At 36.1% G+C, this 22,678-nt stretch overlaps 2 protein-coding genes across 2 annotated transcripts in view; both read left to right on the top strand.

The window, feature by feature from the left end:
- The window catches only part of LOC134847719 (elongation factor G, mitochondrial-like), a 540,091-nt gene that overhangs the window by 100,452 nt on the left and 416,961 nt on the right, over positions 1–22,678 (top strand). The gene's annotated exons all lie outside the window — the stretch shown is intronic.
- LOC134848474 (transmembrane protein 101-like) lies at positions 1,528–21,238 on the top strand. Its single transcript, XM_063865941.1, has 4 exons — positions 1,528–1,711; positions 11,121–11,304; positions 12,221–12,428; positions 20,687–21,238. The coding sequence occupies exons 1-4, from the start codon at positions 1,572–1,574 to the stop codon at positions 20,938–20,940; spliced, it is 786 nt and encodes a 261-aa protein (XP_063722011.1). The 5' UTR covers positions 1,528–1,571; the 3' UTR covers positions 20,941–21,238.

Raw genomic sequence — 22,678 nt, 5'->3', positions numbered from 1 at the left:
TCTGGTGAGCGGGCCGTTGAAATAAGAAAAAAACTAGGAATTACTTATTACTAAAAAAAATTTAAACGCTGTGTTATAATACGAGTTAAACTTTTTTCAACTAATGTCGCAAAGAGTTTTATGTTCAGTTTTTGCGAGTGATGTATTGAGTGCATTTCAGACCGCTTATTAAAGCATCCTTCCTTACTGACGGGTATTTTTTATTGGAACGGGTATTTTTTATTGGATGATGTGGTAACTACGTTCGAAAGCAAGGCGACAAAAAAACCGTGCCTCGTGGCTCTAATTCTTTTATTTTTTCTTTTCGGATTTATTTTCTTGCATTTTAAACTTTTTTTTGCGTGCCTAAGGGCTCCAGTTGTAACTATTTTTGTGGAACTATTTTTTGAACCACAGTACAACCTTTTCGAGCTATCTTGTCTTCGGGAAAATAGTCAAAATCGGACAAATTAAACACCGTGGTAGGATTAATAGGCTTCGGTTTCGTCAAAGCTGAACCATATAGCTAGGAAGCTAGGAATTTTATGGTTTGTGCAACCCTTAAATAACTAAAAGTTTAAACAGATGAAATGAATTTGGTTTGCTCTAACAGTTTCACTGTAATGTCAATGAAAGAAATTTGTATTTTCTTTCGACTTCAAATTTAGAGAGTATAGCCAAAAGGACTCGGAAGTTGATCTCGTTCGATATTAAACTATGTTAATACATTGAATCATGTTGGGATTTGCTGATGTCTGAGTTCAAAATAGCAACTTTTCACCTTTTTTCACTGTAGTAACGCTTGCGATTAGCAAGCGTTATCAAAGGAATGTAAGGAAAGAAAGGAATGAGTTTTTTTCAGGTTAACTTGTTTAATAGAATCACTTGAATCATTTCGTACCTTGGTAGACAATAAGTTCAAATATTCCATTTCAAAAAAAATTGTCGGCCTATTACTTGTCTGCTCCTGATTTGTCGGCTTAGTTGCCCCATCTTATATTTGATTTTTAATGTATAAACGCAATTTTCATTGTAGTTCTTTCCTTTTAGTGTTGTGATTTACTCCTCAAATTTTTAATTTTACTAGCCTTGACTTCGTATATTTTCCCTTTTTTAATTCGCTGGAAAACTGTATTCGGCTCAAATGATTTCTGCTGATATTCTATTGGCTTAGTCACCTAATTTATAGTTCAAAGTTTTTTATGGCAATTTTTTTGTTTTCGGTTTTAGAGGAGTTTACCCTAGTTTATTAAACTTTAGTAAATTCCTGTAAAACCAAAAACAAAAGAGTTTCGATCCATAATTGTTGTTGAATTTTAATTAAACGCCGTCGATTTTGTATCTGGACGTGTTCTGTTTGCAAATAGTCTATCGTTCCAGACAACATTTTGAAGTCGTTTTTTCAAATTTTTTCATTTTTTTAGACTAAAGGCTCTCTTTTCTGTGTCTGTCTGCTAGCTTGCAATGCTATTTATATGTGGTATCGGAAGCGGAGGTACTTCGCATCTGTGTTTGAAAAATTAGTTCGGTGTCAAAGTTTTCAGATATTCTTTTGCATGACGTGATCTGATTAAAGGAAGCGTGAACGGGATATGGCGTCAGTAGTAGAAAAGCTGAAGTCGGCAGCAGTGAAGTTGCGCCTCTACATACCGTGGCTCTACCTCACTCGCTACCCTTTTCTATACGCACTCTCCCTTCTCATGTTCTTATCAGAGTACTCCGAAAATAAAAAGTAAGTTCAACAGTCATTATTGCAAAGAAACTCAGCAGCAAATAATTTCCTTCTAGGGTTTGGTCATTTGAAAGGAATGTTTCAAAACTTAAATTGGTGTCAGGGTCTATAGCAATTGAGATCCACGTAGTAATTTATTCGGAGCTAAAAGCACGAACATTGTTTTGGTTATCTATCGGTTACTGTTTTTTCTCGAAATCATTGTTTCGGTTATAAAACTGCTTTCAAGGTATCTGAGGTAAACTAGCCTAGCCATTGGAAGGTAATCGAATTATCATTCAGTTTGATGAGTCAATTAGAATATGCAAATCAAATCGATCTTGACAAACAGCGAGCGCAAAAATATTTTGAGATCCATACATAATTCAACATTTAAAGTTTCCTCCTTGTGGTGGTTTGCATATAATTTTCTGTAATTTATCTCCTCTGAATTTTTTATTTGGCTTTTATATGGCAACCAAAAAAACGGTCGTTACCAAACAACGCCAGATTCTTAGAGAAACGAGGATTGCCGGGTGCTTTACAAAGAGCGCAGTGTTCCGACCATGCTTATTCAAGAAATTAAATAGACAATTTTCTGGTTTTGTTTAGGGCGAATGAATTGGATGAAAAACTACAAAGTAGGAAATAAAAATAGCTGAAATAACGTTTAAATTTAAAAATTTTGTTGTAATTTAACGATAAAATGGTAGTAGGAAGGTCGGCCTCAAATTTTGTCTAAATTAGTCTGAAAACCGAAGTTCTTCCGACCAATTTTGTTGGCAATGAGACCAGTTTGTTTTTGGAATCCGTATCACGACCAATAGGGCTTTAATATGATACTGCCCTTGACCCCCTGAACTTTCTTTGAGGTGCTTAAAATTTGTATGAAATAAACTAGCTAATCAATAGTGATCGGAGCAACAATGAACCCAGTTTTTCATAGCAGATGACCGATGTCATAATTGGTCAATATATATAGTTTTTTAGATGGAAGCATGCTCCGAAAAGCACGAACTTTTATTGAGCTCAATAATGGCTTTTCTGTTCAAAAAATTGCCTTCGGTGAAGAAAATTTTCTCAAATCTAATCATTCTGGGATTTTGGCAGAGCTCAGAAATTTGAAATTGCTGCAACATTGAGAACTAACTAAGTGTGGTTGTGATGAAATAAAAAAATAAATGAGGAGCTTTTATTTCCCAAAATTTTTGTTAATTTTTACGGGATTTCTATGAGCGTGTTGCGTGTCATAGATTGAACTGAATATTGTCCTTTTTGTTGAACTAGAAGTTATCGAAGTTCGAGTTCAGTTTTGCAGCCTTTTTATTGATGCAGTTAAAACGTTCTCTTTTCATTCAAACGAATAAGGCTCAGCGGAAGTGAAAAAGAATAAGGCTCTCTTTTTTTTTCACTCTGGGACAGAAACACAGAGACAGAATTCTTAGATCTATGAGTATAAGAAGTAAACCTTGTAACCGGTTATTGAAAGAGTGAAAAAAAATTCAATAAACCATATTATAATCAGTCCTTGTCACACCAGCGTCGGATGTGTCAATTAGAAATTTAAAGAAAAGATAGCACTAAAGTCCAAGCTGGCTAATAAAAAATACGAGCCACGCTTGAATTGTTAAACAGTACATGCTGTGATAGTTTTGTCAATTCATTCTGACGTTTTGATTGCCTGTAAAATTGAACAGATTAATAATGAACAGATCATTATTAATGATTAATGATGAGGCGCGTTTTTGCTCTTCTGGTTGTAGTTAAAATATGAAAAGCGATTGCATGGCTCTTACTATTTTGTTTTGTGTCTGGGTCGATCTCTTCAACAATTTGCCGTCTATTTACTCATGGAAGGGTAAATTTTAAACTAGATTCAGTTCCCTTCATTTTGTCTGTTAATCTTTGAACTGATGCAGTTGAGGCTTGAAATTTTTCTGATCTTGTATATTGAATCAATGACATCAATGTAGATTAAGGCCTAATGTCTAAGTGACTCTTCAGCGCTACGTTTAAAAAGGCTGAAATCAGAACGTCTAAGAATCATTCAGAGCGACCATTGAATATTCTGAAGTCGTGAGTGTTCTAGAATTTTTATAGGCAATAGACCGAAAGATTTGAAACAAAATGAACTTGATTCAACTTCAAGGCTAGACAGAAACGGCCCACTTTTACATAAAATTGTTACGTTTACAGATTCATTTCAGTCTGAAATGAATCAACTGAGAACATACTTAGAATAACAAACTTTTTGCGAAGAGTTTCGAGCTATGGAATAACTTATTTCGAATTTTCATGGCTTGAATAACTTGCTTAGAAAAACTTAAAATTATCGTGAACCGTTTCGCTTTAAATAAATTTAAAAATTGCAATTTTTCTTAGCTTGAATTGCTTGCTTAGATAAGCTCAACCTTACGAACCGATTCGGTCTATGAAATAACTTGATTTAATGGTTTCACAGCTTGAGAAGCATGCTTAGAAAAACTTGGTTTTCCGTGAACTTACTTGCTTCATGGAATAGTTCAAAATTTTTAAAGTTTCATATCTTTCTTTATCTTTTCGATAAGCAAGGGTTTTGCAACCGGGTACTAGACTTTTCTTTTCCCGTAAGCAATTTTGTCAACAGGACTCGTCTAGACTCATCTCTACCTTGTTTCATACTGTATTCAAACTTCTTAGCCTTCCCGGTCAACTTAGCCTGGAGGTAACGAATATTTCTGGAACGGCAAAGGTACTGGTTTCAAATTTGACTAGGACCTGATTTTTTTCAAACGGGAAATGTTCTGTTTCAAATAAAATTGTCGGCCATTATTAGACAATTATTTGTCTGCTCATCTGTTGTCGGCTTAGTTGTCACATCTTTGATTATTTAGGCCAATTTTTCATCGGCCTAATGACTTTTTTTAAGCCGGTTCAAGATAAACACAAGTTTAGGCATCCCCTTCGCACTTTTCAAGTTGGTTGTATGTTTCTCGATCGGTTTGTTGAAATTTCATTTTTTTGTTTCGGAATTTTTTTCTCACTTTTTGCAGAAGTTTAAGTTTTTCTGAGAAACTTCTCCTGATTTTCAAAAAAGGTGTAACAATTGAAAGACCGCTTACTCCTTTGTGTGCATGCGTACTCCCCTGAGTCTTTTTTTTTACTTGACGCCTCTGTCTACAGCCTTCGAAAAAGTGTGGCTGAATATTTGACCCATGATTTTTTTTCGTTTTCTCAAATATAAAGAAAGAGTTTTCGGTTTTAATGAATTGAGCAGTTTTAAAAAGCTCCTCTGCATAAGAGGCTACGACCAATTTTTTGCACATAATGTTTGCTATCGGAATAGTCAAATTTTTGATTTTTGATCGTTTTGTGAATATTTTCGACGTTCGCGAAAGGTAGCCCTTCAAATCCGATATTTTGGGTTCAACAAGCTAACAAGTAGTGGGAAGCTCCTCTGCATTAGCAGACACTATCAAAACATTGTACACAAGAAACTATCTCGCTCTGAACATTCAATTTTTTGATTTTTTGGCCGTGTTTTTGAAACTTTTGAATACTCTCCAACTACACTGCCTTACCTTGGGTTTGGGTTCAATTCTCAGAACGGGTTTCAGCAAGCTTTTTTTGCTTATGCGAATACGCATAATGTTTTCTACTCCAAAAGTTTTGGCCGTCGGAAATGTAAAAGTTTTGATTTTGTGACTTTTTTTGGAAAGTTTTCGAATTTTCTTCAAAACTACCCTCCAAATCTGAGATTTTGGGTTTAATCGAACTTACAGGTTGCTTGAATTTTTTCTGCATAACAACGTTTATGCGTATTTTTTTTCACACAAAAAGCTATGGTTTTTGGAATTGTTAAATTTTTGATTTGTTGACCGTTTTTTGGACTTTTCTCGCTAACTATACTACCAAATCTGATATTATAGGTTTAATCGACTGAACAGGTTGCTGAAAGCCTAACTTTATAATTGACTATGCCCAGTTTGCTTAAGAAAAAAAGTTATGACCTTCAAACAAGTCAAAGTTTTGAATCTGACAATTTTTTGGAAACTTGACATTACGCGAAAACTGCCATCCAATTCTCAGGCTGTGTTCAATCGAGAAACCCGGCTTTGGAAATCTTCTCTGCTTATGCGGCCATAACTTGCTGTTTGCAGAAAAACATTATGGATTTTGGAAAGTCTTTTGAATATTTTTTAAAAGTTTCGACTGGTTTTTGGACTCTTTTTGAATTTTTTTATAATTTACATAATCAAATCTGAGATGAAAATTTAGAGAAAATTTTCTCCTTAGTGAAATTGATCATGTCAAAATTTTTAACTCTTCTGACTTATTTAAGTAGAGAAACAACTAAAGTTTTGGCAAAGTCCAACTTTTGAAATTACTTTTTTTCGTGGCGCATCGGTATGGCAATTTCAATCAATATCAAACACGTACCTCCAGCTTTAGCTGAGCCTGTAGTTGCTTTTTATCGAAAAATACGAAAATTTTGGTTCACCTAGTTTTTTCAATATAAATGTTTTTTTTCTCACTTTTTTCATGTTTGTTGCATCGCGAGTGATGCGAAGCTCCGCTTCGCCTCTGTGTATATTATGAGTGCAACTTTGCTGCATAGAAATGGCTGTTTAATAGGATGTCTTCGCTTTCTGTGTGGCTAGTGTTTATCTTCTTACTTATAGGGTCGATACCACAGTTGTATATGGTGGTCAACTTGGATGATCGAGGCCTGTTGTTTGATTCGTTTAGAGAGCTTTAATTATTTAAATTCATGCAACGGATCAACGTTGTCGGTTTCTTCTGGCTTAGAATTCAAATCGAGTGCAATAACCGACTAACACGGGACCTCCATAGTGTGTTGCAGTTTATTTTAAACCCTTCCCACCAAGGGATGCGAAGGAGCTATAGCGTAGGGTGGATTTTTTTTTATGTACCCCCAGGAAAGTTCGTTGGGATTCAAGTGTAGTATCGTATTAAAACCCCATTAACTCTCATTCTTGCAGTTTTTTTTGCCTAATTCAGTCGGCTTGCAGTTTTTTGCCTATTTCAGTTTATATATATTTTTTGGTTTTTAAAAATACTTTTGTCTTATCAATAGTCGATGAACTCTTATATAGGTCGTGATGATTTTTTTGTTTTTTTTTCATGAAAATTCTTAAAATTTGTTCTCGCAATTTTTTCAAACTTTTATACTTTCTCTGTACGATATCAGAAATTGCTTACCTTTTAACAAAGGAAATGAACTGAACCTGAAAGGATATCAAAAGTCAACTTGATTTTTTTGCGGTTCAACTTCTGATTTCTTTTCAAGTTCAGTTCATTACCTTTGTTAAAAGGTAAGCAGTTTCCACTATCGTACAGCGAAAGTTTAAAGATCTCAAAAAACTTGAGCGACTTCTTATTTCGAAAATGGAATTTAATTATCAGATTTCCTAGCAAAATAAAAATTTTACCTTTTGATCGAGTTTTCTCAAATTTTGTTAATTTTATTACGCTTGCGTTTAGCAAGCGTTATCAATATCAAACTGGAATATAGACCTTTTTTTTCTAGTTCACTTCTAGTTTAACAAACTCAATTAAATCAGTTAGCTCGCCTGATAGCCACAGCTAAAGGTAGCCTATAGCAACAGATCAGAATGCTTGTCAACAGATTTTTCCTGAACATATCTACCTTTGAAATGGCCGTTGCATTCGAAATTTTATTGTTGGATATACATTTAATATTCTTTTTTCGCCTTTTATTTTCGCTTTTTTTAACTTTGAGGTTTTTTCGGCTTATGGTTTTGACTGATGCATATCTGTTTAGTTGGCTGTTAATTTGTTGTATGAAGCACCAAATTTTTAAAATTGCTTTCGTCCTTACGGAAGGGAAGGTGTGAGGAGGGGGGGGGGACTTAAGGAATTTGTTTAAGCTCAAAAACGTTTAAAGCTCAGTTTTGATTTTTCAACAGTCGTCTACCCAATTTTTGTCGTTCAGTATCCGCTTAATAACGCTGGCAGTTGTATTTTTCCTTAAATTTACCCGCATTCCAGACAAACTTTCAAAAGGTTTTTTTTTCAAATTATTTTTTAAATACATTTTTTTATTTAGCTTGCGTCACTTTTCTTTGGGCTAGCTGCCCTGCCATTTTTTGTTGTATCGCAAGTGGTGAAAAAATTCAGTTCTGTGCAAATCGATTCAGTCCAGAAAATAACTTGCTGAAAAAAAAACATGTTTTTTTTTGCGAACTGATTCGCTCATTATACCAAATTGAAATCAAAGATTCATTGTGAGTAGCCAGCGTACGAAAAATTTAGTTTTTTGTAAATTGTTTTGGTCTGATAAACATTTGTCGAAGTGTGTAGCTCGCTTAGGAAAACTTTCTTTCGGAAAACTGAGGAATTGCTTGCCGAGGAAAGCTTGGCCTATAAAATAACTGTTTTAAAAAATTTTAATGCTTCAATAGCTTGCTGAAAAAAAAATTGAACACTTCGTGATCTGATTTTTCTTTCTGAACAATTTACGCTTGCGATTAGCAAGCGTTATCGAACTGGAATACAGACTTTTTCCGGGTTAACAACTTGTTTAACAGAATCATTTGAATCACTTGTATCTTGGTTCATAATGAATTCAAACTTATTTGCGTTCCCTGCCACTTTAGCCTGGAGGTAATGATTATGCCTTGGACGGCAAAGGTCCTGGCTTCGAATCTGAGTAGGACCTGTTTTTTTTTAAACCGGAAATGTTCTGTTTCGAATAAAGTTGTCGGCCAATTATTTGTCTGCTTATTGTTTGTCGGCTTAGGTGTCATATCTTTGAATTGTTTTGTTTTGCTGCGCGAATTTTTTTCCTTATGTTGCTTTTAGTGATTGATTTACTACTACAATATGTAATTTTACTTACCTTGACTATATATTTCCTTTGTTTTTTTTTGTTTCCCTAAAAAAAATTCCTCAGCCCAAATTAATTCGGCCTATTTTTCATCGGCCTAATGACTCAATTTTGGGTCGTTACAAGCAAAACACAATTTTAACACTATCCTCCGCACTTTTCAAGTTGGTTGTATGCTTACCAATCGGTTTGTTGAAAAATTTTTATTTCGTTTTGAAAAATGTTTTCACGTCTTGCTTAAATTTTTGTTTTTCTCACTCAGTTCACACACAAAAAAAGGTATCAATTGAAAGACTGCCCACTTCACTGCGTGCCTGAATACTTACCTAGAAATTTTTTCTTCTTGACCTCTCTGTTTACCGTCTTGAAAAAATATATGGGATTTTTTAATCCATATTTTTGATTTTTTTCGTTTTCTCGATAACTACTAATCTTGAGCTTTTCGTTTGAATAATTAAAACTGTTTAGAAAAACTCTTCTGCATGAGCGGCTACGCCCAGTTTTTTGCTAGACAAAAAGTTATGGTCCTCGGAATAATCCACTTTTTGATTTTTGACCTTTTTGCTATTCTTTTTGACTTTTCGCTGAATGTTCTCGAAAACTTCCCTGCCATATCTGAGATTTTGGGTTCAATTCAAGGAAGGGGTTGTGGGGAGCTCATTTGGTTATTGCGACCATGCCCCAATTTTTCTGACACCAAAATTTATGGCCCCCGGGATTTTTTGGCCGTTTTTTTTTGAAAGTTTTCTTGTTTTTTTTCTCTTTAATCTGACTTTCTGGGTTCAATCGAAATTATAAGTTGCTTAAATTCGTTCTGCGTAACGTTTCTGCGTAATTTTTTCATTCAAAAGGCTATGATTTTTGGAATCGTTAAATTCTTGATTTGTTGACCGTTTTTTGGACTTTTCTTGCTAACTATCCTGCCACATCTGACATCATAGGTTTAATCGAAATAATAGGTTGTTGAAAAGCCTACGTCTATAAATGGCCAAGCCCAGTTTAAGAAAAAAAATTATGGCCTTCAAACAAGTCAAAACTTTGAAATTCTCAGGTTGTGTTTAATAGAAAAACCCGGTTTTGGGGATCTTCTCTGCATAAGCGGCCACAACCTGCTTTTTGCCGAAGCAAGTAATGGATTTTGGAAAGTCTTTTGACCGTTTTTTCTTAGAAATTTACTGAACTTTCTTAATATTTGCCAAATCAAATCTGAGATGAAAAGTTCAATTGAAAAAACCGGTTGTAATAATTGTTCCTACAGAAGCGGTGACTCCTTAACTTCTTGTAAGAGAAGTTATATCCGTGGGACAATTGTTTATCTCAAAATTAGTAGAGAAGCAACTAAGGTTTTGGGCAAAGTCCAAATTTTGAAATCACCTATTTCGTGACGCATGAGTATAGAAAATTCACTCAGTATCAATCACGTACCTCCAGCTTCAGCTGGGCCTCTAGTTTTATTTATCGAGACATACAAAAATTTTGGTTCACTTTGCTTCGCCTCTCTGTAAAATATTTTGGTCAACCTAAAGCAAATTTCATCTCTTGAATGGCTTTAATCGAAAAAGGTCAAATTTTGCCATCCGTTTTTATTCCAAAAAATAACACTAAATGTTTCAAAAGTAATGTCGCTTGAATAGCTTGCGTAGAACAACTAGCTCGAGTTTATAGGGAACTATTTCGTTCTATGAAAATATTTGAATTATTTCATAGCCTCATCGATTGAAGAACTGGCTCAGGAAAACTATATTGTTTCTTAGAATGATTCAGTTTAAGAAACAATTTATGAAATATTTTTCTAAGTTTCATACTTGAATAGCTCTTGAGAAAAATTTTTATCATCTGATTCCTTTCATGAATTTATTGCTCTAGAAGAACTTAATATTTTTGCGAACCGATTCAGTCTGAACTAATTTGAATTGTTTCGAAGTTTCTCAGCTTGAATAGCTGGCCGAAGAAAAACTTGAACTTTTCGCAAACTGTTTTGCTCCATGAAACATTTTGAATTTTTATACGTTAGGGATTATACTGAAAGATAATTTTCAAATATGACGACACCGCCTAGACGTTTTTCGTACATTTTTTTGTCTAGGATCAGATCATAACATTCTGATCAGATCATAACATTCAAAGTTAACGCAGAAAAGGCAGCTGAGGTTTTTTTTTGGAGAACGAAGGAGGGTTTTTAACGGAGTATTTTAAAATTCCAACTGTTTTGACTTAAGATGGAGTTGTTAAGAAAACTACCTCAAGTACAAATGTTCCGTCACTTGTTCGAAAGTCGGAACAAAAATTATTCATTTCAAGCGCTGCGAATATTAGAAAAATTATTTCGAAGCAATCAAAGGAGCCAGTATCAATTAGATGATTTTTATACTGCTGTTTTGTTCTATTTTGAGAGTTCGATACGATTCAATTTGCACAGAAGCTAATACCAGTGAATAAAAGCTGATTGTAGCCTCGTTGTAATTTTTCATTCAGGTTATTCATTTATTTTGGTTATTTAAACAGTATTGGGCTCCGCATTGATGGAAAACTGCTCAGAAACTGGAATCAACAAACAAATAAGTTTTTATTGTTGTTTAGAAACCGGGAGTATCAGGTTTCTACTGCAATAATATACGTGCATCTAGCAATTGTCATCACTTGCACGACATTCTTAATCTTCCAGTACAAGCCACGCCTCTTTTCACTCATTCTGGCAGTGGAACAACCTCTGGCTAACTACTTCCTCTTCTCTGTGGCTGCCCAACCGCCCGAATGGCAAAAGGTCAGTTGAAAATGTGTTCAGCTTTAAAACAGAATAATTTTGATCTAAACACTTTTTGCCTTATTTTTCAATATTTATTTTGAAATCCATATTGAGAAAAAGAGGCTTGTCGCAAGTTTAGGACTTGGTTTTTTTTTAAGTTGATTTACACACATTCCATTCCATGTACTAGAACAATATTCAGTTGCCAGTATAAGAATTTCAATTTTTCACAACTCATGTGATTTTGTATGTGAACTAAAATAGCTAGAAACAACGGAAACAATCAGGCTGCCAAAATTGGAGGAGGCGCTTCGAAATGAGATGCGACTCTAAGTGCATCAACAGATGTTTCAATTTTCATCTCAGTTTCGTACTTTGTTTCAATTGGCATCTCAATGTTACTCAGCAAGCTCGAGTACCTTCAACCGCATTTTTCAGTTCAAACGAAATTGTTTTTCACAAACACCACATGGGCAATGTTGCAAAAATATAGTTACATGCAACCGAAAATAGATCTTAATTTCAGAGAATTATGATCAAAATTTTGGTTGTTGAAGGTTGACATTCAAAGAAAAAAAATCTTGAAACAGGCCCTTTTGAGGGTTGAAACAATCAGTTTCAGACCTATTTAATGATCTAATTAGTTTCGAAAAGACGGCTGAGAGTTGAATGCTTAAACAGTCATCTTTTATTTCTGAAAAATACTGGCGAGGTGAAACTAATCGCAACCTCAAGCTCTCTTTTTGTCATCGGAGTCCGCAGAATTTTTTCTTCGAGATCGCAAAACCTGTCTGGAAATTCAAAATTTAATGGTATCTGTGGACACTAGCAAATCCGAAGATATAATTCGTGTTATTGCGCTAGCGATCAGCAAGTTATTTTAATTTTTGGTTGGCGAGAATTTTTGATGATGATGACGATGATGTTGTTTCAGTTGCACTATGGTGGTAGAATAGTGCTGCAGTTTGCCTCTTTTCTCCTCATGTCATCAGGCTATGCCAACTACCCCGCCAGAAGGAGCATTCACCCCAAAGTCAGACACGTAGCAGTGTGTTGTCACGGAATGTACTTGGTATCTGTGACATTCTTGGTGTTTAATGAACCGACTTTAAGAAGTGCCTTGATACATCTTTTCGGAGAAGGCAAGTAAAAGAATCAATAAAAGACCAAAAATGCAATAAAAGAGTTTTGTATGCTCTTTCTGATCAGTTTTAGGAGTTTTTCTTAAGTTAACTGTCTTTTCTCTCGGCCTACAAGCCGGACGCTATATAAGATTTTGGAGTCAATTGCCTGGTAAAAGTCGCCCCGGTATATGGCATATATGCCCCGTCTTTTAAAATAATTGGAGAGCACTTTTATCAGTAAAAATGTCCGAAAACATCAAGCAAAAAGGTTAGAAAACATAATATCAATGCATAGTATAATGTGAAATTTATTTTTGTGTTGAATCAATCGTTTGTTACCCTCTGTTGAATGAAGAAGATTAAACAAGGGTTAAACAATGAAATAAGACCCAGTGATTTCTACATTTTCTGTTTCCTTCCGTTAGGATAAGAGGTTAAATCAGGAAGTTACTTTTTGTGTAAGAAGAATTTGAGCGAGTAAAACTAGGGCTCCAGAAGTACTGCTTTCCAGTGGTAGACCCGACGCACTGCGCAAACAGCCGCAAATATTGTTTAACCTACCTTCTCAAACAGGGGAGAGCGAAACGCATGCTTGGAATGGTTTTTCGATTGAGTTTCCCAAGTCGGCCGGGTTGCTCCGTCTATAAATCTCAATACTTCTTCGTAACGCCGGCATAAACCCGGACCTTATACGTGCTCAGCGTGCAAGCTTAAAATTTTTAGCTCTCAAGCAAGCGTTTGCTGTTACTTTGTAGATGGTTTCCTTTTAAACTCACTGGTCTAATCACGCTTAAACAACACAGCAGAGTTTTACTGTCCCCTCACAGCAAATTACATCATGTTCTCCCAGAAACCGTTGTAGCTAACAAGACAAATTCTGTAACTATTTACAGACTAAGTTCTATTCCTTTCCCTTCAACTTAATTTCCCCCAGAAACAAATCCATCACTGATTTCAAACTTCGATACAGTTAACTTATTTGATTACAAACCCCCCCTAGTAATCAAGCAAATCCACCCTCACTGTAAACTTAGTCCCTGGTCATACTACAGTTGAGGTTTTATGGTGTTCATGGGAAAGCTTCTGAAATAATAGCTTTACTGTGCGAGTATGACATTCAAATTGCAGTTTTTCCAGAAACCAAAGAGTTTCAAAAGCCGCTCTTTCGTTAGGGCCTATTTAACTTAAAAACCGTCTTCTTACTATAAATCAGAGTTCTTTAAACTAGGAACATAAAAGCAAGGCAGAACTCCGGTGGCTCAAAGCGTTTGTGTAAACATCAACAATAATAATCTTAAATGTTTCGATATTCCTCCACGCGACTAAAAGCAAATACTTCAATTCTCCTCTCAAATGAAAACATTATTAAACTTGATGACGCAAACGCGCAGTTTCCGCTGTGGTGCTGCATTGAACAAGAGGACTGACGCGGGGTTAACATCGGCGCCGAAATTATGCAGTCTTTCTTCACCCCTTTAATTGATCACCACTAAACTCGACTGCTATTTGATAAAAAGTCCAGCATCCTCATTTGACGCGTCACTGCCATCTTCTTGCCTTATTTCATTTTTAAACGTTGTTTGTGCGTCATTTTGCCCACTGAATTGAAATACAACTTTACGCGAAAGATTCTCAACGCATTCAGTCTCAAAGTTGTTCAGTCAAGCAACTTTCAAAAGGCTCGTTTTGTAATTTATCAAATAATTAATTAAGTTACACCAATTGTTTACGTCTAGATGCCTGGTTTTCTCATCAAGAGTATCCGCCAACCTTTTCTCCTCGTTCAATTAGGAATTCGTTACTGACCCCCCTCGAAATGGGAAATACACCCCTTCTCTTAGCTTAACTTCGCAAAGCACAATAGCAAATTCTGGTCACCTCATGATCAGATAAATTAGGCGTGCCTAGATTTTTCTAATGCCGCCAATTTTGCTAATGCTTACAAAAGTTTAAAACGCCACTCTTCACACTATAACGGGTTGTACTAAAAAAAATGCGCCCGAACGTTTATGTCCTGAAAGTAAACTTTCAAGTTCAACCCGCCATTTTTAATAACTCTCCGCTCAGTCTGCTCGCACAAATTATATCCCCTTAAATCAACTATTTTTCACCGTTTTTACTCCTTGATCTTCCCGGAATATCCTCCCCGACATCATTTAGGATATATGGTCCTGGAATAAAGCATTCCGGTTAGTGTTGGCACATACCTGATACTAGTAGAAATTTATACTAGTATCGATACTAGTATATACTAGTATATGAAATTTAGATACTAGTATCACAGACTTTCAAAGTTGTGAAAGTAGCTTAATTCACTAGTTGAGTAGGCTGCTTAAGTAGGCTAATTTCTTTGATGTGAGTGTGCTTGTTCACCGCCGATGCTTAGTAAGCATTTTCAATTGGTCTATTGTCGCGTTTCCTCCGGACAAAACTGCTGCGTGTTTATATCAGCTGGCTCACTGTTTTATTCAAGATGGAAAATGTTAAAATCGAAGATTACCTTCACGAAAAAGATGGAAACAAAGGAAAATGTCGAACTTGTGAAAAGTCTGTCATATGGAATCGACAGAAACTTGGCAACCATAAAAGATCGGGTAACTGCCGAGGTCAACCAACAACGGAGACCAACATGTTTCGAAGTTTGGTTGAGAAGAAATGTATTGTGACTGTTTCAACACCCAATAACCCGCCAGGTAATGAAGAAAATGTGGAACCTGCACCCAAATACCCTAAATGGATTGATTCGATGACTGCAATACAGAAAGAAGAATTGGACGTCAGTTTTTCGAGGATGATTTATGACACAGCCATGCCTTTTGCGTTCGCCGAAGCACCGTCACTGAGAGATTGGGTAAGAAAACTTCGCCCTTCTTATACGCCACCTTCCCGAAAACAATTGAGCGGAGTTCTTTTGGACCGCGAATATTTGACGCTTAAGGCTGACATCGACAAAAAGTTGGCAGACGCAAAATACGTGTCCATCGTAACCGACGGCTGGTCCATCGTAACCGACGAGAGCTGCATGGGATATTATTGAAGAAAAACACCCTACCATTTTTGCGAATGGTTGTTCGGCGCACGTCCTTAACTTGTTGATTAAAGACTTTTGTTCACTTGATAGAAACTTGGTTTTTATTGAGAAAGCCGTCGAAGTTGCCAAGTATGTTCGAAACAGGCACATAGTAACAGCAGAGTTCAACAAGAACTGTGAAACATTTGGTATAACTAAGCAGCTGTGCCTTCCGGTTGAAACGCGCTGGTATTCTCAGTTCAAGTGCTTGGACAGCATCATTGCTGGAAGGAACGCGCTTTGCATGCTGGTCAGTAACGGAACACTTGATCGGTATACCAAAGACCCTGACATCAAATTTAAAGAAACTGTCATGAGTATTGAGTTCTGGACGAATGTGACCCGTATACGCTCCGCTCTTGAAATGCCTACAAACTTGTTGGGGAAACTTGAAAGTAATTCATCTGACCTCTCGGTTGTTTACTCAAGTTTCAAAAAACTGTCTGAAACTTTTTCAGTTGAAGAAACTTATCGCGAATTGGTGCTAGAGCGATGGAACTTCTTGCACACTGAATCTATGGGGTTTGCTTATCTGCTCTCCCCAAAAACACGGGGCGGTGAAGACATGATTCAAGATGACAGGAAAGATACAATCAACCAGCTGAAAAAATACATCAACGTGTTTTTCCAAGATGCTGAAAAACGAAATGCAGGTGTCAGAGAATTGACAACTTTCCTGGCAAGTTTCTCATATTCGAATAATTTGGCAGTTGAAGACATTGAAGATCATCTGTTTTGGTCCGTTTATGGAAGAATCGAGTACCCAGTACTCGCAGAAATTGCCATTCGCGTGTACCAAGTACCAACATCTTCGGCTGAGTCTGAACGCGCTTGGAGTGTTTTCAACTTAATTCACAGTGAGAGGCGAAATCGACTTTCTAACGTCCGAGTTAACAAACTTGCGTTTGTGTACATAAACCGTGCTTTCAGAGGCATTCCAGAAAACTATTCTTTTCATTTTGAGGATCAAAATGCATAACTTGATGTCTTTAATGTTTTTTTCTTCTTTTCAAGTCCAGGAAAAGTACCTACTAGTATCGATACTAGTATAAATACTAGTAGGTACTAGTACATACCAGTAGGCATTTTTCTCATACTAGTATAATGCCAACACTAATTCCGGTACAGCAAAAATTCTTTTAAAATTTTTAAAAAAAATCTATTCTTTTTAAATTAAAGTTAACGAACTAAGCTACTTACCTCTCGACAACAAATATATATTGAAACAATCTTTTCTTGAAGTGTCGAGCAGACTTTTGCTGATGCATTTCTCGCGAAAATACTCCCACTCAAGCTTCTCAATTTCTCCCCATCCGAAGCATCGCCCCATGCGCGGCATCAGAAGAACCCTTTCCTAATTAAGGTCCAGTTATAGCACTTCATAAGTTTATCCCTGAATCGAATAGACCCATGCATTCGTTCAAACTGCCCCTTTTTTTATTCCCCGCACACCTCTTGACATTGTTTCAACTGTTCTAATAACTCCCGTCTTTAACCCCCATAGGTTTGTAGCTTCAGTCGACTTAAAATTCAACAGATTTAAGACGGGGTTTGAGCATGCCGGACGCACCGCTTTAGGGCTAACATCTACAACAAAATAATGTGAGCTTACACTTCCAGTCAGTCCCTAATGAATGCCGCTGAATTTGAAAAAATTCTTAGAAGTTGAAAAAAATTTTGAGTTAGGGGCTTGACAGAGTTTATGTTTAAAACTTTTATTAACTGATTCTTTGCCGCATCCGATAATTCAGTCCCCTTTCAGTAACTTAAACACATCAAAAAGATTTTTCTCCGGGTCATTTTTACGTTTTGTTATAAAAATAACGGTGGTCGGAAATTTTGTGCTATTTGCGCAGCAAACCGATATTCTTTTTCTTGAATTAGTTTCCATGAACTATATTAGCTCACTGATTCTGGTGAGCTTTCAGATTTTCTTCCGTCGATTGAAAATGGGGAGGAACTTTGTATTCGGGCGTTTTTTTTATTTTGTTTCCTTTGCTTTTTTCCACGCAAAATTAGTTATTGAAAATCTTGGAAAACTATTGTCCAGTTTGACAATTTTACTATGACTGTCGGATATGCCTAAGTTAGGTTTTTTTTGTTCAGATCCTTCTATCATACCGCGCAGAAAAACGACACGAATTTGAAAAAACTTGTGTTTTTTAAGACTATGTTCGATGCATTCTGTGCTACTTCCATAGTAAACGGCTATTCTCGCAATTGAATTGAAAAGAAAACAATGCCTTTTCACTTTTAGTTTCGACATTTCTAATTGTATATTTCATAAACCTAATTTTGAGAAATTTAAACAGGAAACTAGGAATGAGTCAAAATAATTTGTTTTATTTTCAACACATACTTTCGGCTGCATGACACAGGCGTAGGTGATAGCAAATTTTATAAAGTTTGGTCGAAGGTCATTTAGCCGAAATATAAAATTGGAGAGAGTTTTTGCTCTTCTGTGCCCAAATTAGACATAATTAGGATTCTAGCCCACATTCTTAGGCACCGCTAGTTTTATATTAGGAGTTGGAGATTCATATTTATATGTGCAATTACTGCGGTATGTGTCTTTGGTAATCTTTTAATACCAGCTGAAAGATATTGATGACTTGAGATTGAAATTATAAAGATGTTCCACCTCTGATTATTTATCAGTTTACTATTCAGGCATAGGTAGGCGGAGAAGTGTTCCGGCTCGGAATCCATCCAAATAGTTCGAAGGCAGGCTTTTTGATTTTATTAATGAGTTACTAGACGAGTTCCTAAGTTTTAGGTTACATGTTCTGTACATGGGGGATTTAAGAAGCTGAAAAGGGTATAAATCTTATGCTTGAGAAGTGCAACTTCGTGTTTCTGCGATAAATTTTTGGTTAATCTTTTTAAAACTGGTCCTTTTTGATAAAGGGAAGTGGTCGAAAGGTGAATAGTGGAAGTGGTCGAAAGGTGACTAGTTTCGATATTTCTAATTGTAGATTTCTTAAACTTAATTTTGAGAAATTTAAACAGGAAACTAAAAATAAGTCGAAATCTTTTGTTTTAATTTCAACACATACTTCCTGGCTTTTAGTTTCAACAGCTGTCCTTGAAAATCAACTAACTTCAATCGACGCAGTAACACCATTCAACTCAGTAACAATCTTTCAACTTGAATTAACAGTCATTTTCTTAGTTTGTTTTGAGTTATCTTGCTTCAGAAGGAAATCATTGACAATTAAATTTATTCTGTGTATGTTACCATATTTTGTGTATGTTCATTCTTTCGAAGAAAGCTCGGAACGTTTATGCGGAGGTGGTTTTTTCATTCAGTCAATTTTCGACTTTTTGTTCAAGCGTTTTGTGACGGAATTTTTAACCATATGAAAGAAAGAACGAGAAAAAAATATAATTTTCACTAGTCAAAGCAAATTCAACGTGTATTTTTACAATATTCATTTTAATTTAGCCCCGCAAGTACAGCAAGCGGAGCCGGTAGGTCTTAAAATGCTTTCCCAAGTTAGCCAAGTTTTTTTATTGTTTTGTGTCTGAAAACGCGCTAGCCGTAGGCATCTTAATTCGGTTTTTATAAATTTCTTGAACTTGTTAACTTTTATCTTGCTGCTTCTTGTAAGTGTGATTTGTTCCTAGTCTCCATAACACCAATAGAACTTGTTGAAGGCTTTTTTTTGGATGGAAGACGCGAAAAGATTTCGTTGTCTGGAGCTCAAATGTAAAAAGAAAATCATCTGTGATCTTTTTTGCGTTTTATGGGAATTGGAAAATTCCCAAATTTGGCTAATTTGGTATTAATAATGCGCGATTCTGATAAATTGCGTAAGCAGCGGATTGAATCGTTCAACATTGAATTGATGCAAGTCATTTGGTCACATTTTGAAGGCTACGAGACGCTAAATGCTCCTTGGAACTTGTCCAATGTTCAGGTGGAAAAAAAGTTTTTCTTTCAATTGTTATCGGTTCCAGTGGAAAATTTTTTTCTCTTATTTGTGATCATTTTTTCAGCCAAAAACTTTCAAAAATGGCCTTAAATATAGTTGGAATATTCAGGGCTTCGCCCTGAAATACGAGGAGTCTTGTTGTTGATTTAATTGAAGTATGTTGAAGTTGAAACGTTTTTGCTGAAATTTGATGATGTCATTATTGAAATTGGAAGCACGGAAGTTGACTTGTTGAAATTAAAGTTAAGTTTGTTAAGATGTATAAACAGGAATATTGAAATTAACTGAGAGAAGATGGGAAATTTAGCGCCATCTGCATGATGCATTCCGCTGAATCTGCTGTTTACTTCAAGCTAAAATTAGCACCAGATCCTTTGCCGATCGATCACTATGCGGAGAAATTTCCTGTTGTTTATCTCAATTGCGGCCCAACGGTTAATTCGTTTGTTCTAACGTGAAAAGCCAACACAGGCGTAGGTGATAGAAATTTTTATAGAGTTTGGTCGAATGTCATGTAGCCGAAATATGAATTGGAGAGAATTCTTGCTCTTCGGTGCCCAAATTAGACCTAATTAGGATTCTAGCCCACATTCTTAGGCACCGCTAGTTTTATATTAGGAGTTGAAGTTTTACAACCTAAGTTTCATATTTATATGTGCAGTTGCTGCGGTATGTGTCTTTGGTAATATTTTAATACCAGCTGAAAGATATTGATGACTTGAGATTGAAGTTATAAAGATGTTCTACCTCTGATTATTTATCAGTTTACTATTCAGGCATAGGTAGGCGGAGAACTGTTCCGGCTCGGAATCCATCCAAATAGTTCGAAGGCAGGCTCTTTGATTTTATTAATGAGTTACTAGACGAGTTACTAGATTGTACGTTACATGTTCTGTACATTGCGTATGGGGGGATTTAAAAAGCTGGAAAAGGGTATAAAATTTTGGCCTCACGAGTTTGGCTTCACGTCTTCTTAGCTTGAGAAGTGCAACTTTGCGTTTCTGTTATAAATTTTTTTGGTAAATAATTATAAAACTGGTCCTTTTTTGATAAAGGGAAGTGGTCGAAAGGTGTCTAGTGGATCTTTCTCCTAATGCAAAGGTTGGTGGTTCGAGGCCTGCCATTATTAGAGCTCTTGCTCTAATACCGCTGACCATTTTCATTGTGGATGAAGGACAGTCATATCATAATAACATTAGTTATGTTTTCTGAAAAGTGTTGTATAATAATCTTAGTTTTAGTACTAAAAATGTTGATATTTGCCGTTTCAGAACACGGAGACGTGTGCAGTACAATGCTGGGTCTGTTCATCGGCGCAGCTGCCGCTTTCTACCTCTCGGGACACCCTTCCAAACTGCTTTCAACAGTGACCCTAGCTCTTCTCATTCCATACTACATCGTGTCCTGGAACATACCATACTGGCAGAGACATCATAAAACCCAGTATTGGTACTGCATCCGAAACATTTTAGACGACTCCTGTTTTCTATCTTGTCTTTCTTTCTATATGTTCATGTTTCGATAATCTCATCTCTTAATTTTTGGATCAACCGCGATTGGCTTGTTGTTAGCTGCAATTGGTTTTTAAACACTGATTTCAACAGTATTCAGTTGAGCTGATTACCTGTGAGCATATCTGATTACCTTTGAAAGATTTCGAAGCTTTTGAACTGATTTTGAAGTTCCGAGGCCTCAGAGTTTTCTTTAGATTTAAAAGAGAAAAAGACAACCCATTGGCTAGCATGGTTTCTGAATTATTTCAAACTTCCCAGTCATGACTGGTTTAATTTGAAAATTGAAGTCTTCATCCTGAGAGTATTTAAGTGAAAAGACACCACATGTGATGGCATGTTTTATGATTTACTTCATAGTTCTTAGTCCTGAGAGCCTTAATGAAACCTAAAGTTAAAAAGACACCTCATAGGATAGCATGAAAATGAAGTGTGCCTTCAGTCTTCATTAAACCTCGTAAAATAATTATAAGATGGCCTTAATTTAAAAAGAAAAGATTTTTAGACTGACAGGCTAATTCCAAGGATCAGAAATTTTCCATAGGATTTGACATATATGGCCTTTTGTCGTTGTGAAATTGAGTCATTTATACCTAATTGGCTTGATACCTATTTGGCTGTCAGTTAGGTGGCGGAAACTTGAAATGCAGCAAATTTGGGCATTTCCCCAATTCATACTTTTTGTCATTTGATTACATAAGCTGCAAGGAGAGTAATGGGAGAAAAATGACTTTGAAGTCGTCTGCATAACCAAATGATATCTTTGGCGTGACTGATTGAAGGAGATCGTTCACGTATATTAGGAACATGAGTGGGCCGAGTATAGAACCCTGCGTTACTCCGCTTGTGACAGGCGTGATTGGGGATCTGTTTCGGTTGATTTTGACACATTGTTTTCTTGATGTCAAGTAGCTGGCCAACAGCTGTAGGATCTTCCCTCCAATTCCTGTCTCTGCGATTTCTGATATAAGTGATTGATATGGGACCTTGTCGAAGGGTTTACTGAAATCTATGTATAGCACCCGTAAGTTCGAGTTTTCTTTAATGTCTGTTTTCAGCAGCAGCTGTAAAATGGCTGACCTGTTCTTTCTGAAGCTGAACTGGGCTGGGGGTGTAATTCCGTTTCGATTTCTGGGTATAGTCGGTCGAACAATCTTTTTTTCAAATACTTTGGATACATTTGCCAGAAGGCTAATTGTTATGTATCGAGATATGTCCTCCTTGCTGGTTGCTTTAAAAACTGGGGTTATTTCACTTTTTCCCAGAGGCGTGGGAAAAAGCCTTTATTAATGCAGGTTTGAAAGATGAGTTTTGGTGACTTTGCGAGTGAAGTAGCGTGTTTTAGGATGATTTTTCTTACGTTGTCTCTTCCGCATGCTTTATTTGTTTTCAGAGTTTGTAGGCATTGGGTGATCTCTTCCTCGGTTATTGCCATCTAGTTTATTTCTGATTGAATGTATATTTGTTCGCCAGTTATTTCTTGGAATAAAACTTGGGTGAAGAAATTGTTGCTTTTTTGCTCACTGCTTACGGCTTTTTCGTTTACACCTGAAGATTGTTTGAGGAACCTGTCGTCAGGTAGGGGATGTTTTTTGTGAATCGACTGTAAGTACTTTTGAAGAGCAGACATACGACGGCTTTCGAATACTACTGCTTCAAATTTTGCCTGGTCCTTTTTGATTTCATTGTTTAAAATTTTTTCTGCTTTTTTGATTTTGAGGAGTAGGAAGAGTGAGTTTGCTTTTGCGTACT

The sequence above is a fragment of the Symsagittifera roscoffensis genome, chromosome 6 (assembly GCF_963678635.1).
Source record: "Symsagittifera roscoffensis chromosome 6, txSymRosc1.1, whole genome shotgun sequence".
Classification (NCBI taxonomy): Eukaryota; Metazoa; Xenacoelomorpha; order Acoela; family Convolutidae; genus Symsagittifera; species Symsagittifera roscoffensis.
Note: the sequence above shows the minus strand (reverse complement) of the source record. Positions and strands in the feature narration are given on the sequence as shown.